Source organism: Mixophyes fleayi, chromosome 3 (assembly GCF_038048845.1).
Source record: "Mixophyes fleayi isolate aMixFle1 chromosome 3, aMixFle1.hap1, whole genome shotgun sequence".
Taxonomy (NCBI): Eukaryota; Metazoa; Chordata; class Amphibia; order Anura; family Limnodynastidae; genus Mixophyes; species Mixophyes fleayi.
In genome coordinates this window covers 122,852,200-122,879,558 of record NC_134404.1, presented here as the reverse complement: position 1 = coordinate 122,879,558, position 27,359 = coordinate 122,852,200, and the positions used below count along the sequence as shown (strand labels likewise).

The 27,359-nt window shown below is 39.7% G+C and overlaps 1 protein-coding gene across 2 annotated transcripts in view; it reads right to left on the bottom strand.

Moving 5' to 3' along the window:
• Nucleotides 1-27,359, bottom strand: part of FGF12 (fibroblast growth factor 12) — a 406,239-nt gene that overhangs the window by 247,246 nt on the left and 131,634 nt on the right. The window contains exon 1 of one of the 2 annotated variants that reach the window (XM_075202287.1): nucleotides 10,151-10,424. The exons of the other annotated variant lie outside the window; for it this stretch is intronic. Coding sequence (XP_075058388.1) covers nucleotides 10,151-10,241 — 91 coding nt within the window. The 5' untranslated portion in view covers nucleotides 10,242-10,424. Of the gene's footprint in view, nucleotides 1-10,150; nucleotides 10,425-27,359 lie in introns of those variants that run through there. 2 annotated transcript variants of the gene reach the window in all.

The window sequence follows — 27,359 nt, the reverse complement described above, 5'->3', positions numbered from 1 at the left end:
ACTAATATAATGGGAAGTACTGAGTACCTATAGAAAATTATGTGCAGGTAAACAATGAAACACCCTGAGGAAGCAACAGTAATACATGTGTTGAAAGTAAACTGGGATCCCGGCATTCTTCTTTGTCTGGGTGAAAAAGTGATTGCTATTTAATATACTACATATCAGAGCCGTAACTAGGACTGTGCGACAGGGGCGACCGCCCAGGGCGCAACGCTGAAGGGGGGGGGGCAATTTAGGAATATGTTAGGTTCATTTGGTTAAAATTGAGGACTAGGGGGCGGCATTTGTCTCTCGCCCCAGGCGCTATAATTCTAAGTTACGGTTCTGCTACATATTGTCTGTATTGTTATAGCTGCTGATGAGCTTTAACAGCCTCGTTCATCAAGGCACGTGTCTGCCATTTTTGAGTGTATATTAGGCAAAATCACTCTGCACATGCCCAGAACCGGGATATGCGTCCAGTAACACAGCCCTGCATGATGCATCTTGGAACACAAAGGACACTTACTACAGCCTATGATTTAGGGAAGTGAAAAGGTGGAAAAGGGGCATTTTGCTGTAGTAAATATAAAATTAAGACGTACCGAGCGCACGCATCCACGTCTGAATAAAGCTCTGAGCGTCTCAAAATTACTTGTTTTCTACCAGAGCTCTTGCTCCACCTACAGGGCTAGTCTAAGTCATGATAAATAGTGATGACTGTTTTGGAAGCATGCTATAACATGTGTTTGCAATCAAGTGCAACTATAAAAATGTAGTTTATAGCCCCCTCTCCTTTCTTCTTTTCTGTACCACCTCCACCTATCCCCTATTTACTTCCTACAAAATCTCTCAATAAAAAAATATATATATCATTTTTAAATGTAGTTAATGCTCAGTAGACATTAACAACATTCTAATATATTTAATGGAAAATAAAAAAAACACAGTTTTATAATGTATGCCTATAGTACTGACAGGTTACATTCATTTTTTATTTTTTCTCTGTGCATTCTTTGGCGAATGTATAATCCACATCCACATATCCTGCAGTGTCTGCTATAGTAAATCCGTGCCTTGATGAATTTGTAAGTACGCATAGTCTAAATATGTGCGTTTAATACTAAGTGTGGGTTGCGCTCAGAATACGTGCCTTGATGAATCAGGCCATGAGAGTGTGCATTACATGATAACTTATATACTGTTTAATGATGTTTTTTAAACAGTGTTTTATGGTACTCCAATCTATACCATGGACTACTGTTGAAAATTCAATCATCACTTTTTATAGTTGATAACAATATAAGTATATCTTGTTGTGTAAAATGATCATTGAAAAAAATAAAACTATTCGGTTGTGTGCTCTATTTCTTACAATTCAATTCAATTTTTATACAGTTTAATTGCAGTGTGGTTTAGGGTAGGACTGAAAACACTTAAGACTAAGGGCTATATTTACTAAACTGCGGGTTTGAAAAAGTGGACATGTTGCCTATAGCAACCAAACAGATTCTAGCTGTCATTTTGTAGAATGTACTAAATAAATAACTAGAATCTGATTGGTTGCCATAGGCAACATCTTCACTTTTTCAAAACCGTAGTTTAGTAAATCTAGCCCTAAGTCTGAAATGTGCAAGTACCCTATTCAACTATTACTAAAATATTTACCATATATAATAATTTAAAGGATCAGTCATTAAATAATACACAAATGAGTAACTTTGCACCCGGGCAAAACCATGTTGCATTGGAGGAGGAGGCAAATTTAAAATGCGGGACAGATTTATAGTTGGGGTAGGGTATGTCCTAGATCAAATTTAAATTTCATTGTAAAAATAAGGTAACAAGTATTTGTGTGCCACATTCCAAAAAAGCCAGTATTTTATTTATGTCCAAAACAATAAACTAATTTGCACCCCTTGCATTGTAACATGATTTGTAGCTCTCCTTAATGCAGTGCCAATGAGTTCTGCTGCTATTGCTTATAATCTGTGAGTCCTGATGTCCGTGATCATTAGGAAAATATAAATACAGATATCGTGTACTACAAGGATTATAGCACCTCCCTACTGTATGTATATATATATATATATATATATATATATATATATATATATAGCTCTCATGTTAGTTAACCCATTCAGGACTAAAGACTGTCAAAGGTTTGTTATATTGATAATTTTATGTGAGCTAATGTAAGTAATTGTAAACTATTTCGTGTTTTGCAACAAGGGGTCTGCCCCTAATGTTTGTACACATAGAAGTAAATCATGAAATGTGTTCCTAGCTCAGCCCCTTTTTAGTTAGAGAGACCTTATGTGGTTGTGAATAATTTATTTCTCTGGAGACCAGGCTCAAGTAAAAAACAAGTGTTACCATGACAACCTGTTGTATCTACAGTATCCCTGAGGTTCCCTCTTTACTAAGGTATGACTCATAAAGCTGACATAGTAGAACAGATTCCGCTTATTCACAGGGCTATTATAGCAAAGCTCTGCAGCACTGCCAAAATGTTTTAATAGAAACATAAACTTGACAGAAGATAAGAGCATACCTAGTCTGCTCCTTTTCCTTTACTCAAATCTCAGACCATATTTAATCACTAGAATACAATATACTGGTATTGTGTAAAGAGATATGTAACAATAGATTGGTAAGGGGCTGCTATTCTAGTAGAACACAGATGCAGCATAGTTTTGATATAATATTTTTCCCTTTTCCAAGACTCATTTACTAACATTGCATTTAAGTGAAAAATGTGCACTGAATCATAGTAACCAATGAGACATTAGTTTCCACAGTCTATCTTGCACTAGACAGATACAATGTAATTGCTGACTGATTGCTGTAGTTCAGTGCAAATCGATCTATCTACATGGGCATTTATGGCAAAATCTGAAAGCTCTGTCGTTTGGTACTTGGGCCAGACGTCCTGTGGCAACGGGACATCACAGAGTGGTTGGATGATGACAATATACACCTACCCTATACCATATGTCCTATTTGACATCAGAGACAGACAGATATTAAACAAGTCTTTATATATATATATATATATATATATATATATATATATTAAAAAGATTAGATGGAACATCAGAAAAATATAGTCGATACACCTGATGCTGGAAATTGATTTAAAAGCCATAGCTAAAGACTTTGTCCATCATTACATAAAGCACAACAAATGAAGAACAAATTAAAAGCCCTTCCTACACTTCGCAGGAGTGGTCAGACAAAAATCAATAAAATGTTTTGGTAAAGTTGATTATAGGTTTGTTTCAGAAGCATATATACGCACAATTTAAGGTTTCACGTACCTTATGTGTGCAACTCAAAATACAGACATGGAAACACAAGCTTTGCTTATACACAAAGGTGCCGACGCTGAGTTGGACACTTATGCATAAACTAATATAAACTCAAGAAAGAAACCCGTAAAAATAGCATCTAAGCCCATTTGCTCATGATGCATCCACTCTGGACAAGGAACTAATGCACTAGATTTACGTGCAGCATACATAGGATCCATTGACACACATAAAAGTCATAAGAGTATGAAAAGTTGTTTTAACACTTATTTTGATGTAAATACAAAAAACCTCTATAATACATCATGTATAATCTTCATTCTTGTGTACTAATCAAACTGTCAAAATTAATTCTAAAATATGCCCAAAAAATTATATAATATAGACATGAGAAATGAAGAACGCATTATCAGCTTGTGAGGTAAACCTGCAACCAGCCAATTAAAAACTAACCAGTGCTGGCAACCGTCATCATCAGCGTGAATTTGCCCAGCCCCTCTGGCTGTGACACGCCTACTGACAGACATATCTGCATCTGTCAGGGTTTTGCCTCAGTTGCAATTACGCAAACACACCCTTATTGTACTCACCCTGCATTTGCACGCCCCATGTCTCTCCATGGTTTCATCTTTCCAAGCATAAGGAGGCACAAGTATCAGATCTGCATATATACGTAGGTTTATACTTTTTTGTGGTCATGAGAACAAATTTGAGTATTTTACATTAGTTTATATATCTTTTAGTTTATATATATTTTACAGTAGTTTACAAGGAAACTGGCATGCATCCAACTTTGAATCATCCATAAATAAAGTATCTTTATATTCATCTATAAATCAGGCTCTTAGGGGGGTATTCAATTGTTCGTCCGGACCTCAGAAAAACTCGCGCTCTAAAACTATTACCATTAATACGGTAATTACTCGCTGAATTTCAGCTCGCAGCTCGGGGAGCTGAAATTCAGCGAGTAAATTACCGTATGAACGGTAATAGTTTTAGAGCGCAAGTTTTTCTGAGGTCCGGACGAACAATTGAAAACCCCACTTAGACTTATTTAAATTATACCTTATTTGTTCCTCACCTCAAGTTAACAATGTCTAAGATTCCCTTTGCACGAAAACTCCTTGAACACCAGGTAAATATGCATCTAATCCAATAACGCTCTACCAACTTTTTGCTAAAACCATTTTAATATGAACTCTCTATACTGTATTCCAATAAGACAGTTCTCATTTAAGATTGTTTAATTACAATCTTAGTAATTATAAGGGTCAAGACTAACTTGTATCTTTTCAGGGTCCATTTTATGTACTTGGTAGAGACTATAAATTCTTAAAAATCCCTGCAATACCATGTTATGTATTCTACTTCACCTACAGTTCCCTTAGTATTAGTATTTCAGGGATCAACACTAGACAACTTCACTTCTAAGTTTATACTTTGGCTCTTGCAGATGCAGCCAGCAGGTGTGGATACCAATACCAGCTCTGTGCTGACAAAACCCTTTAAATCATCTTCCCATGAACTCTCTCCTTACTAATACCACTGAATGTCTCACCTGACTCCTCTTTGATCTTATCACTGTATTAAAAATGTAACTTCTTGTGTCTCTACCTTCACTATTAATTTCATCTAAGGCCTGTCATGTTCAATTCTGCCCTGTTCTACACATTCGCTCTGATTCAAAATAATGTGACTGCCACCTCAATCATTTCTCCTTTCTGTTGTTACTTCACTAGTACAACAATAGACAAAAACATGCACTCCTCATTTCCCTTATTATTACCGTCACCCTCTTCTAAGCAGCTATAATTAACCAAATTGTCACTGCTTCAAATCATCTTAAATATGGTTGCCAGATGGATTTTCCTCACTAATCATTTTACTACAGTTATATTTATTTACCAGTCATTGGCCTGGGTGCCTGTTTCCTCCATGATACAATTTAAATTCTTAATAAACACTTATCAAGTTTAATTTGTGTGGATATAGGGCCTGATTCATTTGGGCGCATACACCAGAGAACACAGCAACATCCAATTCATATTGGAGAGCAAAGGATCCTTAGTACAGCCAATGATTTAAGGGTGGAAGCGGGAAGGGGAGTGCGTGTATACTCGCAGCTAATTTACAGTAAGGGCTTGCCAAGGTTGAGAGCACGCAACAGCGTGCAAGTCAAGCTTTTGGCATCACAAAGGTACGCCTTTTTCGTCGTATCACTTGCACACCAGCTACAGGTCAAGTGTAAGTGCTGATTACTAGTGATGGCGGCTGTGTATGCACGCTAGAACATGTGTATGCAATCAGGGGTGACCGTAAAAATTAATTTTATTTACAGTAGACATTCATAACATCTTAATAAATGGATTTTATGGAAAAACTGAAAAAAAAACTTTATTTTTTAATGATTTGTCAATAATGACTATATTAATTACAGGTAATGTTAATTGAATATTTTTTTCTGTGTGTTCTTCTGTGGCTTGATTTTCCACAAATGTATTGGACGTATCCTGCAGTGTCTTGTCTGTTAGAGCAGAGCGGACCTAGATCGGTAATCATCAGATGTAGCACCAGATCCACTCCTTGTTGAATACAGACGTATGTATGTCTGATGTACGTGTGTTTAATGAATCAGGACCATAATGTCCTAAAAGAAGCACGTGTGCCTTGTAGGGGGCTCTCATCTTGTATTTCATTATACAGTATGTTAGAGCATTGTTATCATTGTTTGTTGAATTTATCTCCCAACTATAAAGCATTATGATATAAATTGGTACTTTATAACATTGCTGGAGTAAGACCAAGTGGGATCTTGTGCAGGGTAGACATATTGTGGCCCTTTAATCTGTTCCCTGGTGTCACTATGCACTGGGGGACCACAATCATCAATCATAATGTCATAGCACATAGATATCTAAGGCTAGCCATATTACACTAAACAGAGCCCCCACATTGCACATATAACCCATTGCAGTAAGACTTCATTGCAAACCCAATTGAACAAAAAACACTAATTAGTCCAACAATACTCCAATGCACAGAGACTGCCATTGGTAACTATGTTACAAAAATCCATTGATCAGTGATCTTCAATGCTAGCCACATTAAACTGCGATCTCCATTGCTAAGTGAACTCTATGACTAGCCTATTTGGAGATTTTTTGATTGATAGCCATTTGCTCACTTAACACATTTCAATGTAAGCCCTATTCCTAGCACTATTGCACTGTTTACAATTGCACAGAGACCTCCACTGACCGCAATGTAGGACAAAATCCACCACTACACAGTGACCCTCCACACAGTAGTAATCAGCATTGCTACACCCATAGCACATTCACTCAGTGGACACTTTATTAGGTACACCTTTACACCTGCTCATCAATGCATATATCTAATCTGCCAATTATTTGGCAGCAACTTAATGCAGTTGTTGTTCAGACCACACCACACACAGAATGTGTGATCTAAGTGACTTTCGCTGTGCAGTGATTGTTGGTGTCAGGAGGGGTGATTTGAGTATCTCAGAAACTGCTGATCTCCTGGGATTTTCATACATATATACAAATAGTCTCTAGAGTTTATAGAGATTGATGAGCAAAACAAGAAGCATCCACTTCTGTGGGCAAAAATGCCTTGTTAATGAAAGATGAGGAGAATGACCAGACTGGTTCAAGCTGACAGAAAGGCGACAGTAATTCAAACAACCATGCGTTACAACAGTGGTGTGCAGAAGAGGATCTCAATGCACAGCACATCACAGCTTGAAGTGGATGGGCTAGTACAGCAGAGTATAACACTGAGTTCAACTCCTGTCAGCTAAGAACAGGAAACTTAGGCTACAATTGGCACAAGCTCATTCGATGTCTGAGGAATCTCGACTTCTGCTGCAACATGCACATGGTAGGGTCAGAATTTAGCATACACAATATTAATCCACATATCCATCCTTCCTTATCTCAACAGTGCTGGCTAGTGGTGGTGTTTTACTGCTGTGGTGGTGTTTTATTGGCACACATTAAGCTCTTTATTACCAAGTGACCATTGTTTAAATTCCGCAGCCTACCTGTGTATTGTTGCTGACCAAGTTCATCTGTTTATGGCCAGACTACCGATCTTCTATTGGCTACTTCCCGCAGGATAACACGCCATGCCACAAAACACACCATATGTTCCACTGGTCAGAGGTAAAAAATACATGGCTCTAGAGCATCTAGAATTTGTCTTTGCAAATAAAATACATATGCCTACTTTTTCTTTATTTTGTGATTCCTGTCTATAAATATTATATTCCGATTCTAAAATGCTTGGAATATGTTAAAAATACAGTTAAAACCGCTTATGCTGACAACACTCTTCTATACGATTGCTGTACACCTGTGAGGATCTGTTACTTGGTCCACAGAAAGGAAATAAAAAGAAAAGCATCAAATCAACTCTATTCTTAAAGGGAACAATGGTAATGATCAGTACTGTTGCCTTAATCATCATTTCAAAGAACAGAAATTATCTGGTAACAGAAATAGGTTACAGAACAACAGGAACATGAGGAAGAACATCTGATAAATTCTCTGTAAAATGACTTTATCAGATTTGCACTGGATATTTCCTCTAAAATCTGACGTTCTGTGTTGTACCCTGGAAACCATGCACACATTATTTCCTCTTGTGATTCAATTGTGAATGAACCATTAGCTCTACTGATGTTTATCTGAGGCGTCTGGATGCTTTTCACTGGATTAATCTAAGAGCAGACTATAGTGACAGCAACAGGTTACAGAGAATTCTATTACCAAATGGTTCAGCATGAAGCATTCGGCAGAAAACTAAAAGGTTTGAATCTTCTATATTTAGTATCTCTATAAGAGCTTTTTCTGACTTTTTAGGACAACCAAGCTAATGCAATTAAGGCAACACTGAAGCTAAAGTCAAACCATGGCCACAGGGAGATTTATTTCAGACACAGTCTGCATGGAGAAGTTTCAGCTAAGAATGAAGGGTGAGTTCTAAATAACCTATTCTCTAACACACTCATAAAGGGCACTTGCTCTTTGTTTTATAAGTATTCAAAGTTCTAGGAACAAGATACTTACACACTGAAATATAAAAAGATCACAATGAGAATAATAAACACTGTCAAATAATGTTGCAGCAGTGACCTGCTAGCAGGACTTGGTTTTGTTGCTTGACATTGATGTGACATAACAGCAATTCAGAGCTCAAGGGCAATCATACATTTATTTTGTCAGCAGCAACTAGAGTTTATTATACTAGTGAAGAGTGAACATAGAGGCAGTACCCTGGCTATTTTAGAATGTCTCCATTAAAAGGTACAGAACATAAACAACTAACAACCAATGCATGACTTCATACACCCTATCATTCCACCACTAATACTAGCAACACAGGAGGAAACAGGTGGTATTAATATAAATAAATGATTGGAAAGAAACAAGTTAAAAAAAAACAAACAAAGTTGTTTTAACTTATTTTTAACATTGAGGTAGCCAATATTCATCATCATTCCTTAAGTAGCAAAACAAGATTTAAACAGGACAATTAAGAGCCAAAACAGAAAATGTATAATGCCCCATTCCCAGGGTCTGCAGTTTAGACTTCATAATAATTAAAAATATATGTAAATGAAACAATTTTGTAAATACCCCAAACAAAGTTGGATGTACAGCTTGTAATAGTATTTTGCAGACATACCTTGTTATTGAAGGTCTGTGAAAATCACAAAGGCCTAACATGTACGTTCTTTTTGGAGTTATACTACCACCACATAGGTCAATGTACTGCAATCATAATGTAAGTAAGGCCGAAAGTATTCATTTTCTTAATGGTTCCCTATTAGTCAGCTAAAACAAATACAGTATATACAGTCTCCAAAACAAAAGGCAATAATATGCATATTACCACAACCTTGAAACTAAGCACATGGAAAATATGTTAGTTACTGTCATATTTTCTATGAAATTATCTTAAGAAAAGGGTTATTTTGTGCATATTCTTTCAAATATATCCAACATTAATAAAATCTGAGAACTACTATATTTTGAATAATTGCAACATTTAAATTTAACAAAAGCTTAAAAAGTCTCATATCAATGTTTAGTATCATAGTATATAGCTTATTTATTTTTCACAAACCCTTGCATGGGGTTTCATGCACTTCTACAGCTCAGAAGATGAACAAAAAGTCAAGTGTTCCTTGGCTACAGCTGTCACCCTGAAATAAAGTCTTAAGATGTGTGGATCTGTCCATGGTGCTGAATCGTCTTTCAGTTGACATTAAACTCCTGTAGTACAATGTATCTTTCTTTACAAAAAGTTTGAGCACTTATTAGAACCAGACCACTTCCTCAAAAAGTTTCAACTGCCACATATATATGTACCTTGAAACGCACAAACTATTACTGTAAGTGAATATTTCAAAAGTGAATGTTAGGACAAAAAATATTATGTTCATCTTTCGCCTTATTGCCTGAAACTTTCTACAGTTGTATAAAGATATAGAATGCTGTACTTACCCAATGGATATTTCTGACGTGGTGAAGAATGGATAAACTAAACAGCCCTGGTATGATCTTATGACAATTGATTACCTGCACCTTATTTTTATCTATAGCAATCAATTACGTTGATTGATCTGTGAAATGTATTCCACTCTCTCCTTCCTTTGTGAATATGTAGATATACATGAGGCTATATCAGCAGGCCTTTCTCTAATGGATGAAAAAACACTGAAGAGGGAGCAAACTGCAATGCATTCTGTTAAAGGCTGTTCATTCAATCAGCGACAGAAAAACCTGCATATACTGAGAGAGAGAGAAGACTTCGGAATCTTAACTCACCACTTGAATTCTTGCTCTGTTTCAGGCGCTTTCCACATAGACACTGCAGCATATGCACTCCTTTCTTCAGGAATTGCCCAAGAATCTTCATTGATTGACTTTTTCCTGATTCCTTGACAGATTCACAATGTGAAGGAGTCAGCAGCACATCATCCAATGCATGGGTCTCGCAGTCGTGGCATCGACTGGGGTTTGGTTTGCCAGTAGCTTTCGAGATCAGAGGATTAAAAACTGTTCAAACGTGACATGTTGGGACTTTTCAATGAAGGCAGTTTGCCAAAAGGGGCAGAGCCTGGGAGATCTTTGTGAGGACGTCAGACGGAAAACACTGAATCTCCTCCTAGCCCTGCCTCCCTCAACAAAGGCTGAGGCTCTAAACAACAGCAGCCACTGCACACACAGCTCAGTCTATTGCTGATAGGAGGAGGAATTAGAACACAGTAAATGAACATAGAGAAACAAGCAAATATGTAGTGGTAACTGGACAAACAAGTCAGAGATCTGAAAAAGCATATCTCTGTGCAAGGGATACAATGTTTATGTACATAGTATAATGCCATTGTAGTTAAGGCTGGATACTCTTACAGTTCCTTTACATGTTGACAGAGATTTGTTTAACAGTACATAATATTTATTCTGGAGATGTTGGTTTACTTGGAATTTCACTAATTATGCAGCAACTACTCTGTCTGTCACTGTTTCAGGGAAGATGCAACAGGCTATATGGAATTAAAGTGCAGCTCTTCAGAAGATAGAACCATACAATCAATTTGCAAATAGAACTGTCATGAACAATGTTCTGATGAGACTCATCTTGCGCATCATTCCATTAGTCATTGAACAAGCTTAATATTAAAAGAAATACTTATTTCTTGGTATCAGCAATCAAATACTTCACAATACTACTTTAGATAGTTGTATCAATCATTTTTTCTATTGGTTATTGGTAATTGCATTTATTCTATTTATAAAATAGGTCCAGCCTTTAATACGCTAAAAACTAAAAAAGTGTGATCCCACTCCCCTCCACTGGCTCAAAAAGAGACTTTGGTGTGTGTGGCAGGGAAAAAGTGGAAGTGGAACTGACTGGTTGTTGTGGTTCAGCAGCAATTGGGAGATTGCTCTCTGATCTACAGCTCTATACAGACAAGTATATTATTGTATATTTGTAAGGCATCACAGTGCTCCAGAGCACTTACAGTAGGAGAGAGAGGACATACATAAAACAGGGACATACAAGGTAGACAAAATAAATGTAGACATGAAAAAAAGGGTATGGAGGATCCTGTTCATTAGACAGTTTACATTGGAAGCAGAATACACAGCTGAAACAAGAGTATGAATGCAATGAATTACTGAATAAATCCCTACTATACTGATATTGCAAAAAAAAAAAAGCATCAAATTGTTCTTAAAAGGTAACACTTCACAACAGTCAGAATAAAAATATGCATTTCAAACAGCATATATGAAAAGGATATGCCAGATTAACTCTGCACCCATAGTACCCTGTCTGTGTGCAAAACCGATGCTGACTTCTAGCAATCAAACACTTTACTAATGTTGATGTATTATCCACAACTGACAGCAGTCTTGATATTGCTTAAAAACATTAAACCCCTGGTTGTTTCTACAACTCCTGGTCAAATTGCATTCTGCAGTGAGTTTCTGTAACTTAGGAGTGTTTTTCTATTTTCCGTACCCTGGACCATGTATGTATGTGTTACAGCATACAAAAAAAAAAAAATATATACACATTGCATACAAATGCTATATACTGGGCACAGCCACTGAAACACAAACTTTCAAAACAATATTTTTTAAAAACAATTCCGATAAACCATATTTACTTACACTGCCTAAAGGATCTCAATCTAAATCACTATCATTAACCCTTAACTACACCATTCAAATACATTTAAATGATCACCAAATGCACCACATCGCAACCTTAGTGTCACGGACACTAGGAGTTCTGCCCAGGATTTCACCAGATGACTTTGCTTACCAGAGGGGCGGAGTTTGCACAGCGGTCCTCTGGCAGTAGGGTGAATAGTGGAACGTATATAACAGCAGATGGAGTGAGGATGCCAATGAAGCAGATGAATAGTCAGTGACTTGCAGCGATATAGGTAGATGAGTCAGCGACTTGCAGCTATATAGGTAGATGAGTCAGCGACTTGCTGCTATATAGGTAGATGAGTCAGCGACTTGCAGCTATAGTGGAAAGGCAGGTTTAACCACGGAGACCAGAGTGGATGTGCACAGGTGAAGGAAGGTAACAGGAGAGTCAGTGGTCTGCGTACAGCCAGTTGTACCATTGCTATGGTGAGAAGACTTGTCCAGGTGCAGGTAGGTAGCGGGGAAGTCAGTGGTCTGCGTACAGCAAGTTGTACCACTGCTATGGTGAGAAGACTTGTCCAGGTGCAGGTAGGTAGCGGGGAAGTCAGTGGTCTGCGTACAGCACGTTGTACCACTGCTATGGTGAGAAGACTTGTCCAGGTGCAGGTAGGTAGCGGGGAAGTCAGTGGTCTGCGTACTGCAAGTTGTACCACTGCTATGGTGAGAAGACTTGTCCAGGTGCAGGTAGGTAGCAGGGAAGTCAGTGGTCTGCGTACAGCAAGTTGTACCACTGCTAGTAAGTGAAGACTTGTACTGGTGCTGATAAGTGAATACAGGGAAAGAGTCAATAACTGAATGAGGACAATGAGAGCACAGAGGAACTTCTCCAAACAGGTAGGCAGCGTTATCGCTAATAGTCTATGGTGATATGTATACCACTGCTCAGTAGAGAGGCTTGTATCAAGCGGATAGGCAGAGTATCAGCCAAAGTCTATAGCGGGTATGGATACCGCTGTTGAGAAGAGGAGCTTGTCCTAAGCGGATATGCAAAGTAACAGTGGATAGTCAATAACGAGTGAGCATATCGCTGATGAGTAGAGAAGCTTGTCCACGAGAATATGAAGACACAGCAGGAGCGTTGAACGGCTGTAGTGGGTATGGGAGCTGCAGGTGAGCAGAGTAGATAATCCAACAGGTAGCTGAGGACACGAGCAGGATACAGGAGTAGGTAGCCAGCAGGAAGCTGGAGACACGAGCAGGACACAGGAGTAATAGCGGGTATGGGATCCACCGATGAGTAGAGCAGGTAATCAGCAGGAAGCTGAAGACACGAGCAGGACACAGGAGTAATAGCGGGTATGGAAACCACCGATGAGTAGAGCAGGTAATCAGCAGGAAACTGAAGACACTAGCAGAACACAGGAGACACCTTCAGAGACTCACAGGGAATGAGACTCAAGATCAGGCAACGATGTAATGAGCACAGGTGCCTTAAATAGGGAGAGGTGCCTGATCCACCAATTAGGTTAAAAGCAAAAGGTCATAAGTTCTTGGATGCTGCGCATGCGCAGTCCATCAAGATGGCGGACGGCCGCGGCTCAGGACAGGCGCCGGCAGGAAGGCTAGAGAACCACGCACCAGCGCAGAGGCACTCACGGTCCGGTGAGTGACACTTAGGCATGTAACCAGACAAAAATCGCCAAGGTGCGGCTGCACAAATCCCAGTCATCCATCCCATTTACGTTTGATGCATTCATGCATTCCATTATTGAACAGACCATATTTATAATTCTTAGTGCCTATAGCTAATGTTCAACTCAGGTCAACTTTGAACTGTATATACACAGTACATGTGAATAAACCAGTGTAAATGGATAAATGTGTCAGTGCTCCAATAACACTATACTCTCTCAACACTATAATCTTAATCTATATAATAACACTTGTCTCCAAAAAGTTAATAAACACTGGCAAAGGCTTTTAGTATTTTTTGTATTTTAATCTGCTATCCATAAAAAGACAACATTGTTTTCTTTTTGAAATTGCCCATCATGTGTGACAGTAGCTTTATTAAAATTTTCCTTAAAGCATTTTAAACCACATTATTAACACCCGACATTTAAATAAGGCAGGTTTGAAGGGAATCATCTACACATCAGTGCTAGTTCTAATTGTCTCTCCTGAGATTCATTTACTTTAAGCTGTTTTATTCTCCCATTGGCTGCATATTGCACATTCATTGATATGAAGTTTTAATGCTCTCTATAGTGTGAACTAAAAACAAAGCAAAATAACTGCAAATGTTGAGCTTATGACTGTCAACCTGTAAACGTAAACTGACTGGAAAACCGTATTCAGTATAAAGTCCTAATTGCAGTATTTGCCACTATAGCAACAGCTGTTTTGTTTGCTGGCCCTGGAGAGAAGGGCAGAAGTAAAAACCAGTACAATGGTCTCAGCTATGAGTTGTGGAAAAAAACGAACGGAAATGATAGATGTTGACTCTCAACAAGGGAATTCCCAAGCTCTTGAGATTACCCTGAGAAACAATCTCTAATTCTCTCTATACCACATAACCAACTGCACAGGTGGAAAATAAACTGACCAAATAAAAACCTATTTTGAGGAAAGGTTATGTAAAAAAAAAAAGACAAAATTAAAATATGATGATATATCTAGATTATTTGGACATTTTGTCAGAGTAATAATACATAACAAAAACTGAGGGAAGGAGAAAGGTAAAAATGAATTGTGTAGGGTAGTGGCACTTTATTTTATTTTGTAATACAAGCGGTGAAGCTACAGAATATTCTGTGAAACTGTAGAGACTAAAAGTCCCAGCATTTCCTGCCAGCTATGGACTGGCTATCTCCTGGCAAAGCATGCTGGGGCTTGTAGTTTGACATCACATGGAGAGCCGGAGGTTGGCCAGGCCTGTGTTGGGGCATAGATCTCCAAAAACTGTGTGTCTGCAAACTCAGTAAATTCTGCTCTGATTAAGCATATTTGAAAATATCAAGCACATCAGATGAATGCAATTTCTGGAATATAGAATTATTGCTATAAAATAAAATAATGACGTAAATTTCCAACAATGAGAAATATCTTATAAAGCCATAATATCTACTATCTCGTCCTTGCAAACACATGTGCGCTATCTAGTGGTACGCATATGCAGCATTTTTAATACAAAGCAAATGCTGCGACAGTCATCACTATCAGTCAGCACTCACACCTGTCTTGTAACTGGTGCAAATGATATTGCTAAAAAAAAACAAAAACATATACCTACAGGATGTCCAGAGCTGGGATCGGTCACATCGGCATGCCCTCGGCACACCCTTTCTTATAGATTGCCTATGTTCATCCTCCTCTACCCCCCTGTTCTGCCCAACAGTCATAAGTGTCATTTGTGTTCGGACATGAATTGCATGCAATTGTGTTCATTGGCATAAAGTCAGTTTATGAGCCTGTGCAGAGCAATTTCACACAAGATACGGCATGCAAAGTGACTTATATCCAAAGGTGAATTAGGCCCACTGTCTCTGCCTTTACCAGTGCTATATCTGCTGCCTCACTCACAGCACTAGGGTTATGAGTTCGATTCCTGACCATGGCCTTATCTGTGTGGAGTTTGTATGTTCTCCCCGTGTTTGCGTGGGTTTCCTCCGGGTGCTCCGGTTTCCTCCCACACTCCAAAATTGACCCTAGTCTCTCCCTCTGTCTGTCTGTGTCTGTATGTGGGTGTATGTCTATATTAGGGAATTTAGACTGTAAGCCCCAATGGGGCAGGGACTGATGTGAATGAGTTCTCTGTACAGTGCTGAGGAATTAGTGGTGCTATATAAATAAATGATGATGATGAAATACTTTTCCTGCATGCAGCCTGAACCCGAGGTGCACTAAATGCTGATTTTTGTCACTGACGGTACTGGGACTATGCCTCCAGATTCTACTGGAAGTGCTGGTCAGTCCAGCGCTCAGGAATCTGCAGAGAGCAACGGACAGGTAAATCAGTGGGGGATACCACCGCTAATTATATGTCCATTGATTAGGCTCCTTCGTTGTGATAATTGTAACATTGTGGAGCCGCTGCCAGAAGGGGATCTCGAAGTGTGATGCACAGCAGAAATACAGCTGAGATTCAACTCAAATGTAAGAGCCGCCAATTGGGTGAAGAGAACGGCAGCCTGAGGGCAAGTTTGTTAAGGAGTGATGGTTCCTGCTGGAAGCTACAAAGGAGGACGGACAGAAGCAGGTCTTGTGGATGTGTGTGCCCACCAAAAGCTGGGTGAAACTGAAGCATGACAGAAATAGGATAGGAACCACCAGACAGCACCTGGAACATATACCCCTTGTATTGGCTAAAGAGACTGGTATTTGCATTGCATGTTTCCCTGCATGTTATCTTGGAATGTTGCAGTAATATGTTAACCATTTAATTAAAAGGGATATAGTGATATTAGTATATAGTTGTATTAAACAATCTTTAAGTATTCTTTCATTCAGATATTTGCCTGGGTGTGAAAAGCCTTCCCCAAATTTACAGTACTGGAGGTAGGTGATAGACTGATAGGTAGCCCAATGAGCACTGACTTGGTAAAGAAAAATAATCAAATGTTATCAATAGCCAGGAGCCATACCATTTATCATTATTGTAAATAATTGTATGCCATCGAGGCATATTTAATTAATAAAAAAAATCCGTGCAAAGTGACTCTTGCTTGCAACCCATAGAGGTGCAAGCAAATATCTGCATTATTTTTTAACGTAATATCGGTAAAAAAGCGCATGCGCAATGTTCTTAGGAACATCTTGGACCATTGAATCTAACCCATTGTGTTAACATATATATTTTGTCTGCATGATATCATGTGCACAGGGTTAACTACTATGATACTTTAGAAATATATGCCGATTGCCCACTGTTTATGTTACATGTATAAGATGCCTTTGGTGTTTTTATTAAGAAATAGCTCTTTGTATTGACCTCTCTCTGATGAAAACCATAAACATTTAAAGGTCAGGTGTTTTAGTCAGCATTAGCTACAACTACCTGCTGCTGAAACTGTAGTATATCATGAATATGTTATTTCAATAAATGTGTAGGCAATAGTTAGTGCCCACATGCTTCAATTTACATGTCAGTCCCATTTCTCTCACTTTCTTGTTCCCAAGAAAGCATTTTTGCAATTCAATAATTTCCCTGCAGTGATCACGTACAATGCCCTATGCATCTATTAAATGTTTTATTTCAATAAGTGCTGTATTTTTGCAGAAATCACTTACTCATATGTACCATATTTTTATATTGAATGAGCTCATAGTTCAAGTACAAATGGGATGATGTCATCAGAAGCAAGGCAGGCGACATATCTGTTGCCTGTGTGTACTGTATGTATCCCAGATGAGCTATGTGTCTGTTCTATACATCTTTGGAGGATGGGGAGTCCTCTTCATAGTCCCTTGGATGACTTGTGTGTCCTATCTGTATAGTTTCATGGATACACTATGTGACTTCTCTATACAATACTATATGACTGTGTCCTCTTTATACGCCGTCTATACTTCCCAAATGATCTGTGTCCTGTCTAGTTCTATAACCCCAAAAAACTGTGTGTCATGTCAATACTTTCCAAATGACAGGTATCCTTTCTATACTTTTATACCCCCCCCCCCCAATGACCAGTGTGACCGATGTGTCTTTTCTATACATCCCTGGATGATTGACTTTTTATACTCCACCAGATGATTTATATACTATATCTATACTTCCCCAAATGGCCTGTGTTCATTATGTCTATACTAACTACATGATATGCCTGGATTACATGATTATCCTGCCTACACATGCTAGATAACTGGCAGCCTATTCCCAGGTGGTCTAGTGTAGAAGGAAGTGGGGCAGGATGCCAAGCATCCGATATGCGCTACTGCGCATGTGCCAAATGTCCACAAACCGGATGTTCGTCTTTCGCGTCGACACTTGTCATGATGAAACAGTAAAGGACCTTCACCAAACTGTTGCTAAAAAAGTTTGAAGCACACAATTCTCTAGACTGTCACTGTGTGCTCTAGAGCTATGGGGATAGCTCAGGTGGCTGCAGCTACAGATCACACTGTGGGATTAGTGGACCAGACTGAGGACATCTCGAAAAAATCCAGTAATCATGGTTTGGCCTGGATCTTCAGTGGAACTAAGAGATCCAGGACAAACCATGAAAAATAGTCTCAGACCATTATTCCACCAAACATTACTGTTGACAGAACACATTTGGGTAGGAAGTGTCCTCCTGGTATCCATCAAACCCAGATTTATCTGTAGGACTGCCAGATAGTGAAGCATGATTCATCACTCCGGAAAACACGTGCTCCAGAGCCCAATGGTGGTGTGCCTTATACCACTCTAATCGACATTTAGCATTGAACATGGTGATCTAAGGTGTGTGTGCGCAGCTGCTCGGTCATGAAAATCCAATTCATGAAGCTCACAACGAATAGTTGTAGTGCCAACTTTGCTTCCAGAGGCAGTTTGTAACTCTATCGTGAGTCATGCAACCAAGAACAGATTATATGTTTATGCTTTTCAGCACTCTGTGGTCCATTCTGTGAGCTAGTGTGGCCTAGCGCTTCACGGCTGAGATGTTGCTGGCTCCCACACAGGCAACAGCATTGCTTTTCTAGGTACTGCAACCGGTGCATTTTTGTGGGCAGCACTGTTGCAGTGGTTCACATTGCTGCTTCACAGCACTTGCGCCATGAATTTTATTCCAACCATGGCCCTATCTGTGTGGAGTTTGTATGTTCTCCACGTGTTTTTCGATTTCATCTGGGTGCTCCATTTTTCTCCCACAGTCCAAAAATATACTGGTAGGTTAATTGGCTTCTTACAAAATTGATCCTAGTGTGTGTGTGTAGGGAATTTAGATTGTAAGCTCCAATGGGGCAGAGACTGATGGGAATAGCTACATATTCTCTGTACAGCATTGTGTAACATGATTGGCGCTATAGAAACAATAATAATTATATAACTAACACTGCAAACACACAGCTATAGGAAATATTTTATTTTTTCTCTTAAAGCTACACTCAAGAAATAACCACAAGAAGTAATAAAGCCTGGGGAAGTGCTAGTTTGTTTTGTTTTGTTTGTGAGACTCTAGAAAATTTATTTCAGGGTTATTAAAAGTTTGTTTAAATGATAATATAATACCAATTTTTTTTTAGTGTCATAACATTAGCAAAATATATACATGTAAAAAGTCAGACCTGCAGTATATCAGAAAGAGACACATGATTGATTGTAGTGTATGTTAGTTTGTATTGCAAGTATCATTACTATTATACATTTGTGTATGTATACTCTGTTTTGCCCTTAATTGGAGTGTAAGACATACTTGACAGCTTTTGAAAAATTATTTCATGGACTTTGTACTGAGACAATGTGCTGCCCAAGAGGGGTGTTTGGCTCTGCACAAGGGCCTTGTTCAGCAAATATTTAAACAAAAGTTATTGCAACACTACAGATAACAAAGCAGCACAGCTGTGAAATTACTGCTGCACTGCTTGATAAATAATAAGGTCTCCCATGCAGAATCTTGTAATGACAGGGTGAATATATAGAACAAAGCAAGAAAAAAGCACTGTGATACTGTTTTATTATGTTGATATCTCTGTATCAAAGTTTAACAAATATGTTTTGCACTTTTAGTAAACTAATAAAAAATATATAAAGGAACAATTAAATACAACTTGCTGATATATATACACATATGGGCTAGTGCACCTGTGCTAGCCCAGACTCATGTGCAACATCACATGCTCACACAGCCTTACTTCACGGGAGTCTGGGAGGTCCCCCAATACCACAGGAGTCTCCAGGAGTAGGCAACTATGGTTATGTGACATGTATGTATGTCTTGTATGTGACATGTATGTATGTGATATACAATAGATTATCGGTGGCTTACTCAGGAAAGGTAGGATTGGATTTAGCTCCACCCACCATGGAGGCCTTCGTCAGGAGTCCCTGGAAGGAGGTATGGTCTTTGCCACTATAGCAACACGCGGGTCGCAGTTCTTCAGATGGGGACCAGGGGCCAGGGGAGACTGACTGGTGTAACGGGTAATCACAGGCAAGGAAGATAAGAGGATATGCACAGTACCAGTTACTGGATATCAGGATTAGCTGAGAAGCACAGGTCACTGGATGTCACGATATGTAGAGAATTACCGGATACTGGATACAAGGATTTACTGAGAAGCTTAGGACGCTTGATAACAGGATACACTAGGAAGTACAGCTACCGCAGAGAAGCCAGATGGAGGAGGGACAGCCATGGGCACCAGACCCTGGAAGGCAAGATGAAGGGTCTGGGGCGTGACATAGGACAGTTAACTATGCTGAACATCAATATAAGTGCATCACTGTTAATACAAAAAAGTGTAGCATTCATCCAAGACAGGTGCCTTGCTTTTGGTCCAAGAGCTTACATCATACTTGCTTACTTTTTCAAGTGTCATTATTCTCAGCCAGCTACTGCCTTCTCTTATCCAGAAGTTCGACAACACCCACTGGCTGTGCCTTGCAACTCACTTCCTGCTTGGGCTTCTACATTTTTATCAGCTATTCTGGGAGAGTAGGCAACTACAACTTAAGATTGGTTCAAAAATGTTTATTTGACTCAGATTCATAGGATATAAAATTGTCATAAGACAGCAGGATTTTGCACTGCTGTAGGGGTGTCAGGAGAGGCACACAATTTGCAGAACACTAAACTGCTCATTTTAAGTAGGACTTCAAGCAATGAAACAATGATTTCTACACTCATCTTCAGCACCCATGAATCTGATGGGTAGATTTAAGGGGCCTGATTCATTAAGGAACGTAAATGGCGATAGATGCTGTGTTTTGCGTAAAAATTGCACTGCACATGCCCAGAAACAGACTATATGCCAGTGAACGCAAAGGACACTTCCGACAGCCTATGATTTCATGGGCAGAACGAGAAAGGAAGGGGGCATATGCATGTAGTCATTGTACAGTGAGTGTGTCAAGGTCAAATGCTTGCCGTACCATCTGACTCAAGCTCTGGGCATCTCTCAGGTACATATTTTACAGTCATATCATTTGCTCCAGCTACAGGGCAGGTGTAAGTGCGGCGTGATATTGATGACTGGCGCATAGAACATGTGTTTGCCATCAAGAGCAACTGTAAAAATGTATTGTATATATGATGGACAGTCATAACATCCTTATAAATCATTTTCATTGATGACTACATTATTAACAGGTGACAATAACTGAATACTTTTTGTTTCATTGTATTCTGCTGGGACTTTATATATATATTGTATGTATCCTGCAGTGTGTTGTGTCAGTCCCAATACAGCATGTGCTTTATATGCAGAGAGTACCTAGGCCCGTATTCAATAAGAGACTTCTATTCAGATCTGCTTCTAGTTGAATAAGGATGGGCATATGCACAAAATATTATTTTTCTTAAATTAAACATTTATTGTACCATCTGCTGAATTTGCTAATGATATTGTTTCCTATCAGTCTTTAGCTGCTTTACAGGAAACGTTGCTGACCTCTGAAAAGGTACCTGTAAGGATACCACCCTTAGCTGGGATGGCAGTTACCCTCTGTGGGATTCAACTCACTCGGGTAGACCAGAATATATCTAAAATAAGACTTTATTACGACAGCACAACATCACAAGACGTTCACAAGTTACAGGGTAAATGGTAGCATGTATTTTACACAAGCCTCTTGCAGTGAGTACTTCAAAGTAATAATCTCAGGGCTAGATTTACTAAGCTGCGGGTTTGAAAAAGTGGGGATGTTGCCTATAGCAACCAATCAGATTCTAGCTGTCATTTTGTAGAAGGTACTAAATAAATGAAAGCTAGAATCTGATTGGTTGCTATAGGCAACATCCCCACTTTTTCAAACCCGCAGCTTAGTAAATCTAGCCCTCAGTCTCTTTCAGAGTCTTATCCTCCCGCAATATTACCACTACTGATTAGCAAAACAGTTATGGTGTCTCCCAGCCTGGGTCACTGGCTCCCATCGACCCTGTCCTGGTAGGGTTCACTCCAGCGACACCATGATGCCTGGCCCAGAGTACTTTTTACTGATGTCTTGTACATCAGGATCCTCCAAGATAAAAAAGCTCCCTTGACATTCTGCTCTCCCTATATTCTTCCATTTCTTCCCTGTATACACAGGAAGTAGGGTCAAATGTCTCAAACCTCCCCCTTACAGCAGGGACACTTTAGCTACTAGACATATTGTCCCTGTTACCTTGATTATACAATAGAATGGCTTAACTCAATTAGCTGTTTTGGCTGGGTACACTAAACATGAGGTTACAATATTACAGCAGGGAATGACACTGCACGCTTACATGAAACAATAAGACTTTTGACACATTGTATCAGCAGTGTTACGCCATCTGAATCTGTGATACATTTTGATACAACATTTATATTGATACATGTTGATACATTTCCCAATGCTATTTCACCCAATATATTACTGTGGAGGCACATTGCATATCATTAGAAGTTCTAACCTCATTACCTCTCAGATTACTTGTTGACCTAGCTAATTAACATGGGCTGCCAGCTAGTTGACTCAGACATTGTTCTGATTACAAACCAAATCTAAGTTGCACCTCATAACAATGGGCATTTGAGACAAATGGTATTTACATTAGCTAACACAAGCAAAATGACTAGCACTGTCCTGTTATTTTCACACAGTATGGCAATATTCTTTATATTTATACTACACACAATATTGCAGGTAATAGCAAGGGCAAAATGTACCTAATAACATGAAATAATAATCCACATAACACACCGATGTTCAGGTGTATCTACTTAGACTGGGCCAAGGATTAAAAAGCACATTAAACTGTGAGATACGGGTGATGAATACAAAGTTCTCAGTCCAGTAGCATCACGTTCCCTCACAGTACCATTGTAGTAGACTGAAGACAGTCTAGCTGCTTTCAGTCAGCTCACGGTTGCTCTCGGATCTGCACCTGCACCTGGACTTCAACACTATCAAAAACCTTTTTATTATTTTCTTTCATGCCTAACAGGGTTTTGCCTCTGTTTTTACACAGACAAATAGAGACAGACAAACAAATTGCATTCTACAGCATCAAGCTAGATCCAGTTGCTAGTGCATTACCTTTACATTATGGTTAAGAAATTAGCTAACAGTTTCGGGTAACCCACTCACATTACAAGTTCTATATGAAATGTCTGCCCTATAAAAGTTTAAGGAAAATACAACTTTCCCACAGTGGTGGGCTTCCTAAATACGACTTAGCCCTCCTCAGCCCATGTAACATTACAATTAAGAGGTACACAGTTCGAACCATTACAATACATTACTATCAAGTCATGACATTTATAGACTTGTCATCCTGAAAAACACAACTGACCCCACGAATAATGATAAAATTGCGTGCCTACTGAAAATGAAGTATTGATAGACCTCCAGGGCAGACAGGATTACCCATCTGAGTTGCTCCCATATCTTGTTCTAAGCTTCATAAATTGGGTTTCTATGGCTGATCAGCTGCACTCAAACCTCTGAAGATGATGTTAGCTGTTCTTTAGCATTGGAAGAGCATCGTAGGAGAGGGATCTTCGAATGCCTCTCTTTGGCTTCGTGCTCCTACCCTCCACAGAAAATGCAATGTGAGATGAGCATTGACACAGATACCAAAATGAGGTATCATGAGTAACATGTAGAAGGCTATCATATATATATATAGTATAAACTTGTAATTTGCCAAGTTCCTGCAAGCTTTCATAGTTGGATCATAGCTACAAAATAGCTATGAGACCAGATCTCACTTACAAAAACTACCTTTTGAGGCAAGAGATGTCAGGAAGAGTCCCAATGCTATTCAGCATGGAGCAGGATTGCCCTGAAAGGGCATATTTATGTGGGCCCAGTTTCTTATGGAATTCTGCCCCATAGTGGCAGGGTTGCTTTAACATTATGACCTATTATGTCCTTCTAATGCTTGGTTCTGGTTGCTGCTTTTACAGTGGGATCCCACATTCATGACCCCTCTTGCTTTTGTAGTAATCAGCCCAGACTATAGCAGTAGTGCTAGTTACATATTTGGAGTTGGTGATTACACCATTTTTTATTTATTCATGTATTCTTTTATAAACTTTAAATATATGTGCTGATGCTGTTATCAGTATTAGAAATTATATTTACACCGAGCCTGGGAGCTGCAAATGATACGCTTGGAGATGTGGCCAAGTTTAATTGGGCCATATCCCTAGATGGCTTACTACACTTATGCATGATATGCCCCTATTGTACTCTAAAAAGGGGTCTGTAAGAGCAAGTTGTTCAAAACTTAAAATCTGGCTGCATTATTATTATTTATTAATATAGCTCCACTATATTATGCAGAATATTTTAACAGAGAATATTTTTTAATCATTCAACTGCAGACTCTGCTTCATTGAATATTACAGTGTAACGGGCAAGTTTATTAACAATCACAATTTTTGGCCCATAAGTAACATCTCCTAAACAGCGATAAGAGATGCACTTTCAGAGCAACTTACGATAAAACTCATGCTGGGACTGCGACCCCGATAAGTGGCTGTCCCAACGAAGAATACATAACAATGAAGCTTTTTGCTGATCGCAGCAGCAAAAGACCACTTGTCCTGGTTCTCTCCCAACGTTTTTATTGCACATGTGTGGACATCAGTAAGTGCAGTAACACATAAACATTAGTGACCGGAAGGAAGGGAGAAGCTCCCTCTCCAGCGGTGCTTTATCCAGGGCTGACGCCACCATTAGGCAGCCGCCTAGGTCGCCGGGCTGTGGGCACTCTGGCCTGGTACCAGAGACAGACTGGCCATCTGGCACTTCTGGCAAATGCCAGATGGGCTGGCATAACAGAATTCCGGGACCTGAGAACTAATGGGGCCGACCCCCAAAATTGACAGGCTTCCTGGTGGCTGGCTCTTCCCCAGGAACCAGCCACCTTACTACATGAGCAGGGGCGCACGGATCAGGGCTATTGCATCCCCTCTTCCTTCACCTTCTTCCCTCTGTTCCTGCTCCCGACTGCCTGTCTGAGCTGATAGCTTGGATCCCTCTTTGGCGGCACTCCCAACAGGAAAACAGAACAAAGAATACCATATCAGGTATGTTAAAATAATGTGGCATATTATTTGGGGCACTACTGTATGGCATAGTATGATTTGGGGATTCTATAGTAGCTTAATATAATTAAGCTAATATTGGGGGCACACACTTAGGCATGAGGTATGTGTGAGACTATTAATTTAATGGTGGAGTGTAAGTGGGGGCTAATTATTTAATGGGTGTTATTTTATTTGTGGGGTGATGGTGGAACAATTTAATTTTTTGTGGGACTGTTTGAAAGGAGGAATATAGGTTTATTTATTAAATAGGAATACTATTAAATTAATGTCCGTGCTGGCTGGAGGGAAATAGATCTATTTATCAAATGTGAATACTATTATTTTAATTTTGCGGCTGGAGGGAGGCCTAATTATTAAATGTGGGTGCTATGTTGATTTGATGCCGGAGTTTTCTGAATTTCATGTACCCTTCTTATTTTTCAAATACTCCAATATTCCAGGATCCAAGCAAGCAGCAACTAAAAAAACCAGCAGTCACAAATGGTGAAAGTGACAAGAACAGGTAGAGAGCAGGAGAGTCTGTCTGAATCTGGTGAGGTAGTCCCAAATTTGGGTGACTGTGTTTCTTACTCAGGATTTGGTCCAACAGGAAGGACAGTTGGGAGGTATGTCCCACTTCACAATGTACTGCTTGTAGTGCACACTGTATTGCCTGTGTATTTGTCTAAAATGATTACCATGTTACATAATAGGGGCCCTGCTGTCTTAAATACCCTAGGCCCCCCAAGCCTTAATCCAGCTGATACCTGCTACCGGTCCCCGGACAGGAAACTGCCTGCAGAGCAAGCCGATGAGCTCTAAGTATCATAAGATTTGGTATTCTTGTGAGACAAAGCTTCCCTGCTCATTCTACAGGAAGTTCCCACCTTGATGGATGTCAGCAGCACCAGAACCAGAGATAAGTACAGTGGGCTGGGGGTGTCAATGTGGCTGGGAGAGCATAATAAATGTTATGTTTTATTGCAATGTATATATCAACACCCCATGTAGACCACGTCCCCAGCACAATGTGGTCACACTTTTTTCGGCGCCGTCACTGTGCGGCGACACACAGTTTATTTGCTACTTATCTATGGAGGGGCCCCAAAAGTTTACTGTATGCGGGCCCCAAATTTCTCTTGCCCGTCCTGTATATACCATTGCCTGATATTGTTGCGCCCTATGCTGTAAATAGAGAGTCAAGCTGCGCGTAATACATTTTTTTTAATCTCATGGGACACCATATAACAATGAACTTTGCAAAAAGTACTGTAATTATTTATATTATTACCTGGAACAAAAGTGGGCCTGTGTGCTTTAAATGCTAGGGCTGATATTTAGTCCCAGTCCGGCACTGCAGGGTACCCATACTAACAATGACCCCAGTGCTTACCTGTAAAGACAGGTGGGGCAGCACCGCCTCCCCCCATCCCTCTGGCACCAGACCCTGACAGTGTCGGGAGGTCACAATGCTGTCACTGGAGAGGAACCGAGGGGCTCCAAGAAGCAAACAAGAAAGAAAAAGGAAGAAGCGGAGACGATGAGAAAAAAAAATAATTTTTTATTATATTAATAGAGAGAAAACTAAGGGAAAGGGCCTGGAGAAAATGGAGGAGCAGAAGGGGCTACAGCAAATGTGGAGATGGTGCTGGAGAAAATAGGGGGGCAGAGGGGGCTACAGAAAACTGAGAGGGGGCTACAGAAAACTGAGAGGGGGCTACAGAAAACAGGGGGGGGGGGGGTGGCTGGAGACAATGGGGGAAGGATTGGAGACAATGGGAGGAGAGGTGGCTGGAGAAAACAGAATGAGATGGGGCTAGAAAATTAGAAGAGGGGCTACAGAAAACGGGAAGGGAAGAGGGCATTAAACCAGTTATTTCTTAAAATCTTGTGGGCAAGATGGCATGTGATTAAAAAAACCTCTTTGACAGGGGGGTATGTTTGAGATAAGCTGGTGGGCAGGGAGGTCATTTGAGAGAAAAGCTGTTGGGGAGTGGGATGTATGTGAAAAACACTGAGTAGGGTTAGAGTGCATATGAGAGAAAAGCTAGTGAGAAGGGGGGACATGTTAGAAGCTGGTGGAATGGATGTGGCATGCAAGACAAAAGCTGATGGGTACGGGTGGCATGTGTAAGAATTGCTGGTGGGCAATGGGCATGTG